This window comes from Orbicella franksi, chromosome 9 (genome assembly GCF_964199315.1).
Source record: "Orbicella franksi chromosome 9, jaOrbFran1.1, whole genome shotgun sequence".
NCBI lineage: Eukaryota > Metazoa > Cnidaria > Anthozoa > Scleractinia > Merulinidae > Orbicella > Orbicella franksi.
The window spans coordinates 22,225,907-22,246,793 of NC_138153.1; the positions used below are offsets into that span (position 1 = coordinate 22,225,907).

General features: G+C 37.5%; 1 protein-coding gene across 1 annotated transcript in view; it reads right to left on the reverse strand.

Moving 5' to 3' along the window:
• Positions 1-20,842, reverse strand: part of LOC145497921 (tyrosine-protein kinase BTK-like) — a 67,022-nt gene extending 46,180 nt beyond the window's left edge. Inside the window, exons 1-3 of the mRNA XM_081477798.1 lie at positions 20,533-20,842; positions 15,754-15,858; positions 34-115 (exon numbers count right to left, since the gene is read on the reverse strand). Coding sequence (XP_081333924.1) covers positions 34-115; positions 15,754-15,858; positions 20,533-20,688 — 343 coding nt within the window. The 5' untranslated portion in view covers positions 20,689-20,842. The remainder of the gene's footprint in view (positions 1-33; positions 116-15,753; positions 15,859-20,532) is intronic.
• Between the last annotated feature and the right edge of the window lie 45 nt (positions 20,843-20,887).

Below are 20,887 nucleotides of genomic sequence, written 5' to 3' on the forward strand. Positions count from 1 at the left end.
CTATTACTGAAATAAATTAACTTAACTACATACCATCTTGAATAGCCTCTACCCATTCTTTTCTGTCCTGTTCAGTTTTTGCATTTATATAGAGAACTAGGTCATCATAAACAACCTGTATACAGAGAGCACACAACTGTCAGTATTAATCAAAAGCCAAAAGGCTATTTTGCATTCATAAAGCTATTTCAACAATAGGCAAAATTTATCACTCGTTTAAAGTTAGATTTTAAATTTAACTGGCAATGAAAAAATTATTTTGCAACTGTGTTCACATCAAAGGTACATGAGTTAATTTCTTAAAGCGTCTACATTTTTGCTTACAAGTTTACATGTATGTATCGTCATTAAGTACAGTACCAACTGAAGTCATATGCACATCAGCAGCAGGTTTCACGAGGTGGATGCGTGGGCAGTGCATGAGGTTTGCCTGTGCATCCACCTTGGGAAGAACAACAAAGCACAAGACGAAACCTAGGGAATTGTGCGTTATTCAATGACTGCATCTTCATACTTTTAATTGCCTTTGTTTGCTTCATTATTGCCTTGTATTGTTCAGAATTAGACCACAACACCCAAGAGATTTTTGTCAGAAACCCCAAACCAATTAATTGGAAAACACACTCAGAATAAAATCATCCAAAAATAACTGAAAATGTTTACAGCCTGCCGAAAGTGCTTGGCGTCATGAAAAGGTTTTGTTTTGTTCTTAACATCAAAATATTGCATGGTATTTCTTGGTCTGTAATGCACAATTTTAGGCTTGAGCTAAAATATACAATGAAAGGATAAGTGAATTGATAGAATAATAATAATAATAATAATAATAATAAGTTTTTTGGGCGCATTTAGAAAACTTAATGCGCTTACATTACTATATGAGAAAAAACAAATTAGCTAAAACCTACACAATGTTTCTTATAACAGTAGTAGGTAAAAGAAATGAAATAGTTAATTCAAAATAATATTGTGATCGCTGTCGTGTGTAAGCAGCTACATTTGATCCATGTGGTGTCAGTCGGAGCGAACAAAGGAGGTATAAACCCAAACATTGAGCGCGAGAGGCAAAAGCTCCATCAAATTGATGTAAGAAACCTAAGAACATGTCTAGACAAATGAATAGCTTTAGTCAACTCTCCGTGTTTGCTCGAGACATCAACGAATATGATATCTGTGATAAGAAGCAACATACTGTAATTGCAAACATGTCTAATTAAACAGCCAGGCCCGGCACCACAATATATAATGTAAATAAGCAACAAGTTCACAGAATAATATTTTTCAAACTTTGTCTCTAAAGAGAGCTTAAAACATATCTTGCAATAGAATAGCTGTTGAGCCTAAACAAAGTACAGCACAGAGGTGTCAAATTCTGCAAAACAACATGCAGATAACAGTGGAAATCATGTAGACCAATGACCTCATTGAAAAAAAGTTACTATTGCACAGTCAAACAGCTCCACTCTACATAAAATTCCTCCTGAAAAAACATGGCATACAGTCCCCTTCAGCAACACGCGAGAAACAAAGAAAGGTCAAGAAATCCAAAATCAAAAGAGAACAGCAAATGCACAAACGCGATGAACTGTAGGAGTTGTGTTGCCCTGTCAACCCCACAGTTTGACACTAATTTTAATTTACGCAAAATAATTCCGAAACATGATAAGTGATGATGATAAACAGATGTCTCTCTCCCCGGTTTTTTTGATGGGAGGGAGCGGCTGTACACAGGCTGCAATTTTTCCGGCTAGAGAACTTTTTTTCTATCAATTTCAGACAATTTAAACTTTGGCTAAGTAAGGATGGAATTATTTGTTGTTGGTTGAAAACAAGTCAACAAATGTAATTGAATTAAATGGAAAAGCCAATGAAATTTAACTGTTCCCACGGTCAACATTTCCCTAAGGGATCGAAAGTGCGAACAGTTGTTATGTAGGTCATGGAAGATAGTGGTAGCATCGAAATACGTAAATTAAGGGGTTTTGTCCTTGTTGAAGCAAGGAAACTGAAAATGTTTGAAACTGTATGAAAATTACTAGGTAAAGATGATGTGAAGATCAATAGAAGAACTGTTGCGAAGAAGGACCAATTTGTCCATTGCAGTCAAAACAAATACTGGTCGTACTCCAAAACTTCACTGGCAGCACCTGGATTCCATCGATCAAAAACTTGAGGAAAACGATGAACTGAACTGTCAGTTAAGTTGAATTAATCTGCAATTTACCAGAAAAAAGGGTATGGTGCCAGTGTTAGCTAGCAGTTGAGAGAAAAAGGAGAAAGCAAGCCGTCTTGATTTGATGTCACTCAGTCCTGTTGAATTAATTGAAGGGGTGAGTGCAAAACCATGCTAAGTGACGATTTGGGTGAAAAAAAAAATTTTCACGAAAGGGCTTGAATTTTTGCATGTGGTCTTCAATGTAATAGAAAAACGCAGCCCTGTATTTTTGTCACTGGTTTTTGCTTCATTTTCGAGTTATTACATATGCAAAAATACTTGGCTTTTCCAAGCCATGTCTTTAGGAGTTTATTTGTTGAACAGCAAACAGGCAGACCGTTTATAGTGTATGAAGTCAAAATCAAATCTCACAGCATATATAGAGCGGAAATCTGGAAACAGATTGTTTACATCAGTTATTGTGACGTGAACACAACATGTGAATTGATCGAGCGTCAAATGAAATACATCGAACAGAAAAGAGATGTGCCACATTAGAGCTCTGTCAACTAATATCTTAAGCATTGTTTTAAAGTACCTTGTATGCCTGCCTGGTGGTTGAGAGGCATCATAAAGTCTCAATAAACCCGTAAGTCATCAGCACGTTTTAAAGAATCAAAATGTGTTCTGAAACTTCGAAGGCAGCTGATATACCGTAATCGTGTTATTGGCATTCAAAGTCAGATCGAGCCAGGCAGCAAAGTCCAAGAGCAGTTCTTGCCCAAGAAAAATACCCTCTGGTGAGTCGTGGCCCAATTGCCAAGCGTTGCTAGTGTAAAAGTTTGGAAAGCGAGAACTGGTTTTAGACTTATAAAATTTGTCCTGTATCGACCGCCATGTTTCCCGCGCACGAGGTGTAAAGACCCTTCCTGGCATGCATTGCGATCGTGTTCTGCGGACGTTTCTCGAACTGGTAACTAGACTGTTTAAACATAATAATGGCCAACAAGTAGCAATCGATTGTAACATAGATCTGTGATCCAGGTTGCGTTGATTTTATTTCAAATCGGCATGATTTGTAGTGTTTTGAGCTTCTGGGATCAGCGGACATGCAGATGTATGGAGACCCGTACGTTGCGCAGAAGGGTTAATCTGTTAATCTGTCAGCCCTATTTATAGAGCATTTTCACGTGAAATCAACATCATTGAGCTTATGCGCTGCGTGAAATTACCATTTTGCTGTTTTCTAAGTGAAACTAACATCCTTGACGTCACGCGTTACCATGAAATCAACCATGGAGGAGGAGCATGCGCGGGGCTAGCGTGAGGATGCACACTTTGTGAGGGAGCAATATCGTCCCCAAAAATTCGCGTAATTCTCTGGTTACTTCTATAAAAACTACTATATGCCAGATAAAGGCAAGACCAAAGGAAAGCACGAGAGGAGAACGTGGCTCTGTCGAAGAAGACCAACAAGGATCCAAACGTGCGAACATGGTGGACGCCAAGCTTCAAATAACGTCTAAGGTTAATAATGATGAAGCGTTGTCTGCCGGCAACGAGGAAGAAACCGCATCAAAGGCTAGTGCCGAGGAGACTAATCATTTAGAACTAAAGGAAATGCTGGTTGACATTCAGATTACGGTCTCCAATATTCTTCGTGACAACACAAAACTCACCAACGAGGTTGCTGAGCTACGGAACGCCTTCTTACAACAGAAAGGTGAGCTTACCAACATTAAAACCGCCTTGGCCAAGTCTCAGAAACAACAAGACGATTTGGAAATTTAGCTAGCTGCAGCGAGAAAAAAAATCAACGACCAAGAAGCGGAAATCGCAGAATTATACAATCTCCAAGATGCACTGGAACAATATACTAGAAAAAACTCACTCGAAATCCACGGAGTCCCAGAATCCGCGTACACCTCAACCGAGGAGGTTGTCCTTTAGCTCACCGAGGCTTTTGACGTGGATATAAATCCAAATGACATCGAAACATCACACAAGCTCCACAGGAAAGGTGTAAAACCAATTATTGTTAAGTTTCAAAGCCATAAAGCAAAAACAAGAATGTACAAGGGGAGAGCCAAGTTGAAACATGTCCGCATCTCTGACCTATATCCCGACTCAACAGCGGCAACTAGAGCAGAATCAGGACGAATCTACCTAAACGAGAACCTAACATCCTACAGGCGGGATATCCTTAAACAGGCGAACCAAAAGTGAAAGGATGGTCTGTTGACATCCGTATGGTCAATGGACGGAAAAATATTTGTCAAAACTTCCCTGGAGGGAAGTCCGTTCAGAATCTATGAAAAAACTGACCTGGAGAATCTCTAAGGTAACCACAGTAGTATGATGTACTCTTAGACTTGTGGGTGGGGACAGGAACCAGGTGCCCGAGAGGCCAGAAGGAAAACTCTTAAATAAGTTTTTGTTTACTATTTTTTCTTTTCGTGTTTGCTTTATTTCTTTATTAAATTACCATAATTTTCAGTTTTCTGCATGTCTAATAAGCTAACTTATGGCATTACATCGTTAAACGTAAGAGGATTAAGAGAGCAAAGTAAAAGGAGGAAACTTTTTTCATACCTTAAAGATCAAAAATTGAAACTCTATTTTCTACAAGAAACATATTCTGAGGTGAACGATGAAATTATTTGGAGAAATGAATGGGGAGGTAAAATATTCTTTTCCCATGGCACCAAACACAGCAAAGGTGTTTGCATTCTGATCCATCCCTTGGTGCAAAACAAAATCGAGTATTCTTTTAGTGACAAGTTCGGAAGAATTGTGTTAATTACTATTGTTATCAACTCTTTAATGCTATCGCTCTGCAATATTTACGCCCAAAACAATCAAGGTGAACAACTAGAATTTTTGCAAGAACTAAATAATTGTCTTATAGACAAATCAGAACTGACTACACTGATCGTAGGTGGCGACTGGAATTGCACTTTATCAAGAAATGATAAAATTGGTGGCAAGCCCTGGAAAGCAACCAATTATAGAAATTTAGTCCTGACTACTATGGATATACTGGATCTCATGGACATTCAAAGAGAACGACATCCAAAATTGCGCAAGTATTCTTACGAATCTAAGGTTTTAAAGTAAAATCCAGGATAGACTTTTTTTGGTGGCCAAAAACTTGACACAATTCGTCAAAAAGAGTGAAATCTATCCCGCTATAGCGCCTGATCATAAAGCAATTTACATATCATTGTCTTTGTCTAATGAAACACCTAGAGGACGCCGACTCTGGAAATTTAATAATTCTCTGTTGAATAATGAAGATTATGTCAACAAAATACATCAAACATACTTTCAAACTTGCTCTTATTACTCCAAGTTAACCGACAAACGGCTTTTTTGGGAGATGCTCAAAATGGAAATTAGCGCAGCAACCATCTCTTTCAGCAAAAATTTAGCAAAATCAACAAATTGTAGGGAAATGGAAATAACACATTGACTTCAGGTGTTAAATGAGTTCATTTGTAATAATTTTCATTCCCCTGACATTGATCAGGTCTTAAACGAATTTGATGATCTCAAAACAGAACTTCAAACAATATACACCAAGAAGGGGAACGCAACAATCTTTAGATCAAAGTGTAGATGGGTGGAAAAAGGTGAGTGCCCCACCAAATACTTTTTTAACTTAGAGAGAAGAAACTACAATAAAAAGACTATATCTCAACTATGGATGGAGGATGAAACGATCATTAAAAGCAAGACCCAGGTTTTAGACGCTATTGAAAACTACTTTAATCATTTATACACATCAGCATCTAGCGCAACACAGGAGGAATACGGTAGCTTTATTCAGGAATTGCACCTGCCTAAGCTTTCTGATGAAGAGCGACATGAACTCGAAGGCCTTTTAACGTACGACGAATGTAAACAGGTTTTAGAAACTTTCCAAAATGACAAGTCTCCAGGTGAGGATGGTTTTACGGTAGAATTTTATAAGTTTTTTTTCGAACTGCTAGGACATAACCTCGTCGAAAGCTTCAATGAAGCTTATGAAACAAAGAAGAGGCATCATTACTCTTATACCAAAGGACGATGGCTCCCTGTTAGATTTATCGAACTGGCGACCAGTAACTTTACTTAATGTTGATTGCAAGATAGCAACTAAGGCCATAGCTAGGAGAATAGAAGCTTCGCTGCCAAAGCTAGTTAACTCGGACCAAACCGGGTTTATAAAAGGGCGCTGTAATGGGGAAAATATCCGCCTCATAATCGACATTATGGAATATACTAAGAGGCATAACATCCCAGGCATTCTAGTGTCTCTAGACTTCAGAAAAGGTTTTGACTCACTTGAATGGCCCTTTATAGTGAGAACACTGGATGTCTTCAATTTTGGTACGAGTATTCAAAAATGGGTTAGCACCTTTTACACCAACATAGATAGTGCAGCATTAAACAATGGTTTTTTGACAAACTGGTTTTGGCCGACTAGAGGAGTCCGTCAGGGGTGCCACTATCCCCGTATTTGTTTATTCTTTCAGCAGAAATAATGGCCAATAAAATCCGACAAGACCTACTCGTCAAAGGAATTGAAATATTAGGAAAAGAACTGAAATTGAGCCAGTATGCAGATGATACAAATCTTTTGGGTGCTGACCTGGCCTCCGTCGAAGAGGCCTTAGAAATAATCGATAACTTTGGTACGCTAGCGGGCCTTAAATTAAACCGGAAGAAAACAAAAGCGCTCTGGTTGGGAAAATTGAAAAATGATAAGGGCAATCCATTACAACTGAAATGGCTACATAACCCGGTTAAAATCTTAGGAATCCATGTTTCCAACGATGAAAAGGGAAATAACCAACATAATTTCAACCACAAGTTACAAAAATTGCAAACAAATCTGGACCTATGGAGGGCACATGACCTTACACTATTTGGGAGAGTACTAATCATAAAATCTCTGGCACTATCACAACTCGTTTACTCAGCATCAAACCTCAATGTACCTCAAGAAACAATACCAATAATCAAAACAAAACTGTTTAGATTTCTATGGAAAAACAAAAAAGACAAAATAAAAAGAGAAGGGCTCTATCAAGATCGAGATAAAGGGGGTATACGTATGATCGAGGTAGAAACTATGATAAAGGCACTGAGGTTAGCTTGGATTCCGAGACTTTTCGTACCGGGAAGAAAAAACTGGAAAACTGTTCCAGACCATTATCTAGGAAAATATGGCAGTCTGAGCTTTCTTTTAAGATGTAACTATGACACAAAATATATCGATGGTTTGCCATCATTTTATAAAGACATTTTAAAGTTTTTTAATGAATTGAAAACCTTGTATAACTATGACAGAGGACAGGATATGATCGTATTCAATAACAAAGAAATCCTCGTTGGAGGGAAGCCCATTTTCATCAGTGAATGGCTTAACAACAACATTCTTTTTATACAAGACCTGTTGAACAGCAATGGCCAGTTTATGTCTTATCGAGAATTTAAAAACAAATTCGCTTGCAAAACAAACTTTCTCCAATTTTATCAAGTTGTAAGTGCGATACTGAAGCATCTAGCCACAAAAGCGAAAAACACATTACCACCAGAAAGCGAACCATACATCGAAAACAACCCCCTTTTCCAACTAGACGACTTGACAGAAATTAACTTGGCCAAAGCCAAAACTAGGGACTTCTATTGTTTAATTAACAAAAAAATTCACACAAGGTGTCAAACTGGCCCAACGAAATGGAATCAAACCATGCAGTTGGATGGGGAGACATGGAAAAAAATATTTTCCTCGCTGAAAAACATTTGTAAGGAAACAAAATTAAAAGAATTTCAATTCAAACTTATTCATAGAATTGTTGTACATGTAACAAAAAAGGAACTTTTTAGATACGGAATCAAAACGGATGATGAATGCCTCTATTGCGCTGAACATGATTCAATTGATCACACATTTAATGATTGCGAATTTGTTAAGGGCTTTGTTAAAAATGTCATTGACTGGTTTAATGCTGTCAATAATTCGAATTTTAGTCCAACAATAGAAGAAAACTTATTTGGCATCATGCCTGGCCCATACGATAAAACATTATTAAAGAAATTTAATTATACGATCTTGTTTATGAGATTCTACATCTACACTTGTAAGATGCAAAACAAAGCTATTCATCTCTCCACTTTCGTTGATAAAGTGTTAACCAAATACAGAATAGAACATCTTTCTTAATAATTAAATAGGAGAAAACACCCCTCCTCCAAAGCATTATAAGTGACATGCACTTGTATACACACCTATTTCACTTAAATATTATAATTCGCACTAGTAACAATGCAAATACTCTACTTGTAAACACACTTATATTATATTAGATTAGATTAGATTAGATTAGATTATAATTAGCACTTGTAATAATGTAAATACTGCTCTTGTAACAACGTAAATACTGTACTTGTAAACACACCTACATCACTTATATATTATAATTAGCACTTGTAACAATGTCAATACTGTACTTGTAATCACACTTATATTACCTATACACAATAATTAGCACTTGTAACAATGTAAATACTGTACCTGTAAGCACATGTAGATAACAAATAAAAAAAAAAAAAATCAACAAATGAATAGTTAAAAAATATAATAATAATAATAATAATAATAATAATAATAATAATAATAATAATAATAATAATAACTTTATTTGAGTGTCTAGTCTTCTAGCTAGCCTTAAACTTACTAATCGGGGACACTGTTAAAATTAAAATAAAAATTAAAAAAAAACAAAACATTTTAACCTATTTAGACCTGAAATCAACATCATTGAGCTTATACGCTGCGTGAAATTGACATTTTGCTGGTTTCTAAGTGAAACCAACATCCTTGCCGTCACGCGTTAACGTGAAATCAACATTTTAACCTACTTAGACCTGAAATCAACATCATTGAGCTTATACGCTGCGTGAAATTGACATTTTGCTGGTTTCTAAGTGAAATCAACCTCCTTGCCGTCATGCGTTAACATGAAATCAACATATAAACCTATTTAGACCTGAAATCAAGATTTTTTAGCTTATACGTTGCGTGAAATTGATATTTTGCTGCTTTCTAAGTGAAATCAGAGTCCTTGCGGTCACGGTGGGCTGATCCTTTGTTATGATAAACCGAGGCGAGACTTCGACTTATAACAAAGGCTTGGCTTGGTTATTATAACAAAGGATCGGCTCTGTTTATCATAACAAAGGCCCAGCTTCGTTTATTTGAAGGCCTCGGCGGGAAAAGGGCGTCAGGTATTTTAATCAAAAGTGAACTTTGTCGAAAAAGCTCCAAATTTTGCATGCAGTTTTGTTTAGGTATGTTTAGCAATGTCCCGTAGTTTTTTCGCTAAGCTTCGTTTCGTTTTTGAGATATTGCGTATGCAAAAAAGCCACTTTTCCTAGCGGCGTCTTTACAAACAAAGCAAAAACCAGCGGGAAAAATACAGGACCATGTTTTTCTATTACATTGAAGGCCACATGCAAAAATTCAGGCCCTTTCGTGAAAATTTTTTTTTTCACCCAAATCGTCACTTAGCATGGTTTTGCACTCACCCCTTCAATTATAAATATAATGTCCCACAATATAGCATAAGTGGAAAACACAATGAAACTTTCCAAGACGAATTTGTGCGAGTTAGTGGCTACAATAATTTTCTTTTTGACTTATTGAATGAGTAAGGTGATCATGCTTCACTACTGATGCACGACCAAGCCTAGTCATCTGTGGTTTTCATGTTTCCTTTTATTAATATGCTCTCAGTAATTTGTAAACATCAGAAAAAATCTATACAAAGAAAAACAATACGAAAACAATACTCTATTAGATGTTATTGTGTTGGCCTTTTGTCCATTTGACCAAGGTAAAATTGAAACCTACAATCATGGACAAAAGCCCTGAAAGAGACATGTTTCATTGAATGCGTGAGTTTTTCAACCTCCAATTTTCACATTTCGACCCCCTCTCCCCTTTTCAATGTTGTAACCATGTGACAGTGTCCATGGAGCGTATTTCAACATTGAAAAGGGGGAGAAGCAGTTTGGCTATCAACAAAAAAGATGTTTTTTGAAATTACAGAAGGACGCCGATAGAAAGTGTTTGTTTTGCTCAAATGTGTCAACACTTTTGCCCATGATTGTGGGTTTTTGTTCGTGAACTGCGTGGGTTCTGTTTGTGAACCGCACAGTTTCGTCTCGTTCTTCTTGCAGGCACTGTGCCCATTCTGCCCTTGCAGTTCATGTGTTCTGATGTGCATAAAACTTCAGTCGGTACTGTATCAAATGTATCAGTGTTTCTATAGTACTATTTTTAGCCATAACATCATCTACATGTAAACTACATGTATACATCTCTACAGCTCTATTTCATCATGGCCTGGTCTACATTATCTTTTGCACATGTAGCTACAGCTATGTAATCCACATCATATTCATCAAATTGTGAAAACTTATAACTAATTTTAAAGCAAACTTGAATCACATCCATAGAGGTCAGAATTTTTTGAATGATTACCCTGTAGACTGCCGACTTTCCTCCAAAATTGTAACAAACATGCAAGACAAATATAGCCAACACACTTGTCTCTGAGTATTTATGCCCTTTGAAACAGACTGTACACACAAATTAAGATTTTTTTCTGCCTACTCAGTAGACTGCAGTCATAGAGTGCTTTGGAACTGACCCTGTCCCCAGAAGCTCCTTACTTTCTATTCTCCTTTTCAAGGTTGATTTTTTACCTTGCCCCAACTAACTGCCTCTATGTCTCTGAGGATGGTGCTGCTATCGACCTTCACTAACTGTTAAAGCTTGTTACTGAATTTTTATGTCTTTTCAGTGATCGTTACATCTTATCAGAGATTGTTTCAGTCTGTTACTGCATTATTATACCTCAAGTGTCATTGAATATTATGTGCAGCTTGTTACACCAACAGTTGAACTTCTACTAACAGCCACCTCCTTACAATGGCCATCCCTCTACAGTGGCCATACATTTTCATCCCAATTGAGAGATTCGCCCTTACTTAACCCCCTAACCATGGTCACCTCTCCTCAATGGCCAGTGAACTATGTCCCCAGTGTGGCTATTGTAGCAACCCTCCAAGTTGCGACCATTTTAGTTGCCGTGGCGACTAGAATTTTGGAGCTGGTGACTAAAATTAGAACGCAAGTCGCCAGCTCTGCGACTAAAATTAACATGACCTATGCATCAGGAGCTTGAGTGGACTATCATCCGGAGCGAAAAGAAAAACGTTCTGAGCATTAAGAATTCACTTTGCAAAGCTAGTTGTTGTGGGATTTTCACCAACAGAAATGGAGACTGAATAAAATAAAATGTTACACGGTAAACAAAGATCAAGGAATTGCATTCAGTTGAGCTTGGGATGCGATGAAATTTGTTCCACTCGACTGAACTTTGGCACGTGACAATTTTACCTGGAAGTATGAGAAAACACATGCAATCCGGTCATTTGCCATCGAAAAGAAGAGGAATTGCAAAAGCTTGGAAAGCTCGACGGTGGCAGGATCCACAATATATTTGAAAAACATCCAGATGTATTTGAGAAACGTATTTTGTTTTAGTGGACATGAAAATACTTGACTTTACAGCAAACTTGATAACACAAGAACGGGGGATTCTATAAATAAAAAAAAACTGTGATGAAAAGCGGCTTGCAGTCATAAATAAATTTCACTTGTGTGAACTAACCTGGGTTTATTTTTAAATTGTCAAAGATTTCATCAATAAAAAATATCCGTCTTAGTGATTGCCCCAAAACTTGTGAAAGTATTTTCGCGTTGAGTATTTGCGTTCCGCAGTTCGCATATTAAATTCAAAACGACAAACAATTTGAGCATGAACTTTTCTGTCCATTTCAATACAGTCTTTAATTTTCAGATGAAGTTTTATATCGTTTGCTTATTCAAGCAGAAAACGAGGTTGAACATTTAAAAAAAATCATGAGCAATAAGGTAAAAATAGTGTTCACTTTATGGTCTCGGCAAGAATTTGATGCCGCCTTGATAAACATTGGAAAACTTTCCGCCATTCAACTGCGAATGAGGCTATCTTATTTTAACTTGGTATAATCTGTGTCGTTTGCACTCCTCCTGTTGTGTGAATTATAAATGATATACACAAATATTTCTGTGTTTTGTGAAGCGACTTTTTTTCTTAATTTTCATTTTCATTTGATCATCAATCATTCCAATAACAGCATATTTGAATCAACATTAGGTAGTTCTTTCACTGAATGGGACTTCAGTTTACTTGGTGGTTCAAGGAAAATGTTATTAATAATACAGTTAGATAATAATAAGATTATTATTTATTGCTGCGGAGCGAGCGTAGTGAGCGAGCAGCAACATAATCAGGATTTAAGAAGAATATATAGAAGGGGGTACGAATTCTCGAATTCATCACTTTTTACCAGAATGCATTGCAGTTAACCAGACTGCACTGCGCCACTTTTACCGGAGTGCATTGCGCCTCGAACAACAAGAGGATGTCATACTCGTCGAGCCGTCGTCCTTTTTCGCGTGGATTCCACTGAGAAAGTTTGCTCTGATTTACCTGTAAAGCGATGTGAAGGAGATCGTGCTTGACTTTTACAACTCTTGCTATGCAGTATGTGAAAGTTTGTAAATGTGGACGATTTATTGTGACATCTTAATCTTAGTATGTCATTTCTCAGCAGTCTCGCCTCCTTCGTTGAATTCTTAAATGAAGAGAAATCGTCGTTACTAAAGCCTGTAGAATAATTAAAACAAACTAAAACCGTCGAACACACTGATTTCATATATGTTACAATCTATTCCTTTTCATCGAAACATGAATTTAAGCTAAAGCTTGAGCATTTTCACACATCGCGATGAACACGTTCTCGACACAGTCTGTCAAGTTCTAGAGATATTTAATGCGTACCAGTACAGAATTTATAAGTTAGATTTCTACTCCTACACTTTCCATATCTTTCGATTTTCGCGATCTGGTAAAGGGGAGGCTGATGTGTATCGTTTTATGTCCAAACATACTTCAGATAACAATGTGCTTTTTTGTCTCAATCCTTTGTCACACTTGGCCATCGATGCGTCATCATGCATGAAGTTGATGCATACAAGGACAGATTTTAAGTGACACCACGATTTGACACTACTTTGAGAAATAACAGTTAATTTAAGTCTTGAAACGCGCAGATAGATGAATCACGGCATTAAATATGTCACTATCAACAGAATGTGCCGCAGCATTACTATCTTTTAGATACCCTAGTTATTAATTAATTATTATTATATGGCTTTGGCTTGTGGCCGATGTAACGCGCGCTCTGATTGGTTAATTGTCACTGAATTGTAGGGCATTATTCTCCCATAATGCCCACGGGCCGATTACGGATTATGCAAATTAGGAAGAGCCCGGTTCTGAAAATTCAAGCACATTGAAGCGATGAAAGCCGATTAAAATCAGTACGAGAATATCAGTAGCTAAAAGTTTAGAGATATTTCTTTAATAAAATTTATATAGATGACTTACCAGTCGGTAAACTTGGCGGGCACTAGTGAAAAACAATCAAAGTTTGCCTAGTCTTAAGTAAAGCTAAAATCGCTAAGTAAAAAACACCATCGGCAGACTTGCCATGCATCCTGAGCAGAACACCACAAAGAAACTTATAAGTTATCATCTTAGTCACAGCAATTACCGAAGTATTGAACTCCATCAAAGTTCTCGTCAAATAGATTCCCTCGCTTTGACACAAGCAAGTGTTAATCAGCTTCCAGGATCATCAGATGTAAACAATCAGGCGGTTTCTGTTAGTAGCAGTGTTTCTGATAACTGCAGACATTCACAAGGCTTGAAATGTTCATCCATAAATCCCAGAATAACGAAGGCGAAGATATGTTGTCGAAAGCGAATGCGAAGATCGAGTTGAGCTTATTTTGAGCAGTGCATTCTGAAGCATTAGTATTTTCTTTCACCGAGAGACGGTTGGTTTGGACAATTTTGAAGCACTTGCTGTCTTTTCTACATATGCGTTGACGTTTCGCCCCAAAAGTCGGAAAAACTTCCCCATCAACTTGTGGTACCACGATACTAAAATACGTTTTTGAGGCTGTGACAGTGACTTTTCCGTAAAGAAATGAGTGTTTTTAACGGAATACATAATACGGTGGTGAAATTCACTGACTGTGTAGTTTTGCCCTAGGTTTGAGACGATGAATGAATCGGTAAACGCGCGCATCGCCGGATGTAAATTGACGACTTCCGCTTGAATGATTTTTCTCTTTATTGATGAGCCATAAAATAAACAACTTAATAACCTCGACTGTTCGGTTGTTACGGGAAAATCTCAAACCTCAGCCTACCGTATTGACCGAGCGATAGCGAGGTCAATACAGCAAGGCCTCAGTTTGAGATTTTCCCGTAACGACCTCACTCTCGGTTATTAAGTAGTTATTAATTTATGCATGTATTTTGGCGACTAAAATTTTTCACTGGCGACCAAACCTGAACAGTCAGTGGCTAAACGGCCACTAAGGAAAAAAGTTAACTTGGAGGGTTGTGTAGAGAGGTTTGACTGTAGTTAGACAGGCCCAAACCACTAGCAGTATACACTGTAGGGCCTTGTAACACTCTGAGTTAGTTTTTCCCTAGAAGGACTCCCAAGGTCACACATTCTGATTAGCTGGGAATGGGTCATCTTCAATCGGCCACTTAATGAAGGTAACAAAAGATGTAGGTTTTAAAATTTCTGACCATATCTGGAAGCCTGGCTTTCAATGGCAAAGAAGTGGAGGTGAGGGTGGAATGTGTGAAAGGAGGGGTCAGTTGGATGTAAAGCTTAAGGGGAATGAAATAGTTCAATACCTATCCTTGTAACATTTCCAAATGCAAACAGTCATGATCAAGAAAGTAGAATGTCCATTTCAAAGATGAACTACACTTGCTAACCATACATTTTCAATAGAGGTTTTGAATTGAACACAAATCCCGTGGTTTGTACTTTGCCGAAATCAATTCCAATCAAGAGGGAAACAATACATATGTATCACAGAGCCAGAACAAAAGTTTGGTCAGGATGTTTAAAATGTGATAAAAGTAAACAGAAATGAAAAAGCCAGTAGCGGTGAACGGAAGTTTGGGATGTGTAACATGTGACATAAGCTATGTACATCCAGAATGGTTTTAATTCAAAGGAAGAGTGTTCACAAAACAAAGGGAAATCGATGTGAGTTTGTACAGCAACAAATGCAATGTTTGAAGTGCTGTAAGCTTATCATGGTTTTATGGGTGGGTGGCAATACCTTGCTGACAGAAAATGCCAATATAAGAGACCACATGTAATTAAAAAAGCATATAGTTTTCGACAGACAACCATCTGTAATTACATCAAGTGGCTGGAGAAAGATGACCCATATTGAGCCAATAAGAATAGATGACATTGAAACCCATTCCACAGGGAAAAGATGTAGCAACTCAGAACTTAAGACGGCCTCACTGGTCTGGATTGGTCTAATACCTTTTAGTATTTACATACTAACAACCATCTCTGATGTTTAAATGTTAAATGAATGTACCTACTTGAAAGCAGTAGCAGTATTTGTTGTTGTCGAATGCTGTATCATCTACAAACTCCACAGCCTTCACTGAGCTTAAAGGAATGGTCCCTTTGCATCTTCCCCGTTTCTGACAGGAGATATCGGAACATGAAGTTTTGTTATAATTTTTTACACTTTCTTTCTTACTGAGATGCCTAAACACCATGTGATACAAAAGTTCCTTACTTAACAGTAACATGTATTAGTTTGTATGTTTCATATGGTGATACCAAGAGTTCAACATAGAAATGTGCCAATTTCGGTTTGAAGAATGTTAGTAAGAGGAAAATGACTAGACAGTATAAGGTGGCATGTAACCCTTGCTCTCAAAATTGTGAGGTTCCTATGCCTATGGGAAATTCCAAGTGGGAGGCTGGGTCTCAAAAGCCAAATGTTTTACAGGAAAGTTTGAGCTGGCATTTCTGGAGGGATGGGAGGTTCAAACCAAAAAACTCTCTATGGAAGGGGTATGGATGTTTTCGGGAAAAACGTAACCCAAGGCCTGTGACAACTCATGCCAATATAAAAGAGTACTCGTGAGAATATGTATTTTAATTTACAGCTCTTTGTAGTGATTATTAAAACAAGTCTGTTTTTGTGTATATGATATTTGTTTTTATTGCTTTAAGTTCCTTAACTCTATTGTGTCTTAAAGAAGCAAAATTTCATAATGAAGCCTTTTAGAAAGGAGATTGAATTGTTTCAAAGTCTAGCTTTCCCTTCATTAAGTTCAGAAGCCCATAAATTCTTGCTGGTCTTGAACTTGTGAAATTTGCTTCTCCGGTGACACACAAGAGTTCATTGATTCGCCAACAGGTTATACAATCATTTCATAGCACATTCTCAAACTGGACACAAAATCATAGTTTCTGGACCCTGGCTAGCAGAGGTCTTTTTCTTGCATGAAACAAGATGCTTTGGGTCACCCAGAGGCAGACACTACAAGTGGCAAAATTGTAAAAAAAAATATCTGAACCCGCTCAGAGTGCCATGATTTACAATTCTTATTGAACTTTGATCTTGTTTAGCCAAGGATATGTTCCGTTGCACAAAGGACTTTTACCATTGGTGGTAAATGACCCTTTTACCATTGGAGAAGGCATTTAGTGACTGTAAACAACATTTCCCAAGATAAATTTCCAGGGGTAAATATAACAGATATGTCAAAAAGATTACATGAAGCCCCCATGAAATTTACCAAGGTAAGTTGCCAAAGTGTTTTAATACCCAAGGTACAAGGGCCAATCACCATGCTCCATGTGACATCAACATGTAACTGCAAAGGAAAAGTTCATTTCCTTTGTAGGCTTCACTTGTGCTGTCGCCAGAATCAACAACTTTGACACCATAGATATGGCAGGATTTTGGCAATGATGCGAGTATCTTGTGTCTTTCAGATGGCCTCTCAGTCAGTTCACTAGACTGGTTATTTTAACAATGGCTAAAATCAAAAATGTTCTCATCCTTTGCAGAAATTTGAATATGCATACTGAACTGCTGTTAAATGATTGTATTTTTCATTAAAGGAGAAGGTCACTCCAAAACCGTGTATTTTTTTTCCATCACCAATAAAAAGTTCACATTGAGTTGAGTTGCTCACCGTTTTTTAGCTTCTGAAGTGGATGCAATCCCAGTGAAAAAGAAGTGAAAAGTTCAACACTGGGAGCTGCCATTTTGAAAGGATCCTGAAGGCCAGGCCACATATCAGTGATGTCATTCCGTCCGTGAGTGTGTTTGTTCTTTTGAGCTTCAGTATGGCTGCTCTTGAAGCCAGAATGTGCTAGTGATTCCGCAGGAGATAATAATCAAGTTGAATTGAATGATTAGTTAGAAAATGCTCTGTGGTGTACTTGTGAGAGATGTGCAACCATACCGACGCAAAGAGAATGTGTCTGTTGCCGAGAACAGCCGGAGTAGGTCACCAAGATGGAAGGTACATTTTGCGGTATAATTGCAATGGACGCAGTTAGTGGTTTATTTCTAATTGTAAATTGCTCTCAGAATTGAACTGATGGCTTAAATAAATCTCCAGTTTAGTTCTTTTGATCTGATTTGTCTTCATTTTTATGTTACTGGTGGTTCAATGCGGAGGGAGTTCTGGTATCACAGAAACTGACGAGTTTTCAATGGGGTGTTTAAATTGGGCAGATGCTTTCCACCTCACAAGTCTGTGTTTTTACTTGTAAGATTTGGAATCTTTTTGCTTGTGTTCGTACGTGTTTGCCTAGGTTGCTTTAGACTTATGGACTACATGGACTCTTGTGAAATACACAGTGACTTTACATGTAAGATGCAAAGTGAAATCAATGTCTCTGACGTGAAATGTGAAATTGACGACATTCCTTATCAGTACCTAAGATTTTTTGCGAGAATTGTAATTTGTATTGTTGTAAAGCTAAGCATATGCAATAAATTTTGGATAGAAGAAAAAAGTATATACAACTTTTACATGCATAAACCAGCAGAAGGAAAATAATGTCTCTGCAAGTGTGTTTTTCGTATCGCATATGTCGTGTTTACTGGTATTGTTACTTGACAAAGCATGCAGTAAGATTACAGCTTCATTTTTTACCGTAGCACTGCTTTCATTAGCAACTGTAATTCCCAAAAATAATGTGAATGAAAAAAACTGTCCTTAATTAATGATGAATTGTGTTGATAAAATTGAAAACAAATTGCAACACATTTCAGACAAAATATTATTTACATGCGGATATGGGATTTCGCTATAGCAGGAATTGTTATCAGTAATTGTCAATATATAGATAGGACTGATGTACAATTAGCTACTTCTTCCGATGTATTTCAAATCAAATAAGACAGCATTTAAAATTTGTAAGTATTTTAACTCATCCCTGGCTGTCAAGGCCGATTATTAAACATGCTCTGCGTTTTCGGCTCACACAAAAGATTTATAAATCGAAAAAATGCTTTTTCGATAAAAGGAAACTGAAGCAGGTAGTCTGACATGTAATTTTAAAGAAATCTGCAGGGCATTTGAAGTTTCCACGGTACCCTAAGAAATTAATTAATTCACCCCAAAAAATGCGTGCAGTTGTTATGCATCAATGAACACGAAAACACGAAAACCTTGCGCCAGTCTATGAAAAATAATGAATCAAAGCTTGCAACATGGAGGCCTTTTTAAACTACTGGTAAGACTGGTAAATGAAGAATAGAATTTCATTCAGCCATTTTCCCTGTTATTATGAAAAATGCGGCAAACTGATATATACATGCAAAACCCGTGATTCACGCAATTTTAGCGTCTTATCGTGAAAATATATTAAGCCTGAAGGGTTGAAAATTTTTGGCGACTAAAATACTTGTGCTGGTGACCAAACCTGAAAACATAGGGGCCAGCTGGCCCCAAGGTTTTTCCTTGAAATTCGAGTCCCCGTCCATCAAGGGGCTTCAGTTTCTTGCGCAGAAATAATATTTACCAGATCAAGTCAATGACAGTTCTGCCAGGCAAAAATATTTTTAACAAATGAAAAGTATAACTGATAGCTACCTCTTTTCATTCCTTACGATGCGCCTTTAATATGAGTGCTTGCCTTTACAAGGACCTTCCGTGGAGAAATTGTCGGAAAGCATTTTTCAATGAACTACTTCTTGTGTTTCCACCCACAAGCTCAAATCGGTATTCAGTTTTGAAACAGTCATCTGTGAAATGCTCATTGCACACATACACATTTTTGAGGTTTTTTGGCATGAATCTCTCATCCCGACATAGCTGCTTGAACCAATTCTTTGGCAATGTTTTGTTCTTTGTAGGCAAATTAAGGAAAGTCACTCCTCTTTCCCTATACTTTTCAGTTTGGGTTTTACAGCCCGGGACCCAACATTTTAGCTCACAACTGAATAAACGAATTTAGAACAGAAAAGGAGAGCTTTAGCCTTTGAGCTTCGTGCCAATTCGGACTGAATGATGTCACGGATATGCGACCTGGCCTTCAAGATCCTTTCAAAATGGCGGCTCCCAGTGTTGAACTTTTCACTTCTTTTTCATTGGGATCGCATCCACTTCAGAAGCTAAAACAACGGTGAGTAACGCAACTCAATGTGAACTTTTTATTGGTGATGGAAAAAATACACAGTTTTTGGAGTGACTTACTCCTTTAACCGAAACAAGACACCCATTAATTACTTCTGGTCGTGAAACGAAGATTAACCTGGACTATCCAGTTATGTACTCTATCCTGGATACCAGAAATTTCACCCCAATGTCCACAGCTTTCATGATGAAAAAAAAATTCTTTTGATCAACAATTTATATAGTTATAAGGCCTCACACTTACACATTTTTGAAAGGTAATTTACATGGTTGTGTTACCATGGAGTTATGAATAACCGAGCAATATGAAAACACTGTTATACCAAGCCTTCCACTCGTGTGAATATAACTTCATTTACTGACACACAGTCAGCAAGTTCTCTATTTCCTTAAAATCAATCATGGTCGTCCCTAACCAACACATACTTTAAATTAATTACGAAAAAGCAGAGTTTCGAAACTATCTATTTCTGAGAGAAAAAAACCTGCTCTAGCAGTTCACGTTTTATAGCTTACATTGAGTGAGAATCCTCTTTTAAAAAATCAAACATGAAAGCTTAACTGCGAATTTCTGTCAGCAGGAAAGGTTCCATTACAATATACTTGCAACAAAACAAACATCTATACACAAAATGACATTTTACACTGCATCGCACTGTTACTTCTTGCGGATAACGAATTCACAATACATTTTCCCAGGCTTACCTCACAACTTCCCTCAAAATAATTGAGAGTTTTAGGTGTTAGAACAAAAACACGTTCTTTCCAGTTGACAGATGTAAGGACTTTCTTTCTTCCTTGGGCTCGTTTCCACATAACAGAAACTTTGAGCTCCCTTTGCTCTCCCTGATCGAAGTACATAATGCCCAGTTTTTATTGGTTCCAGTTACGTATATAGCGATATACTTGCTATTCCAGTTACCATGTCGCATAACCTTGAAGGAGCATCAAAAGAGCAACAACAGGTAAAGACGAACCGGAAGGAACATCACTGAAATGAGAAAGACTGACCAATGCATTCTGGGTATTTCTTTCTATTTTCTCAACCTTGTCCCCAGGG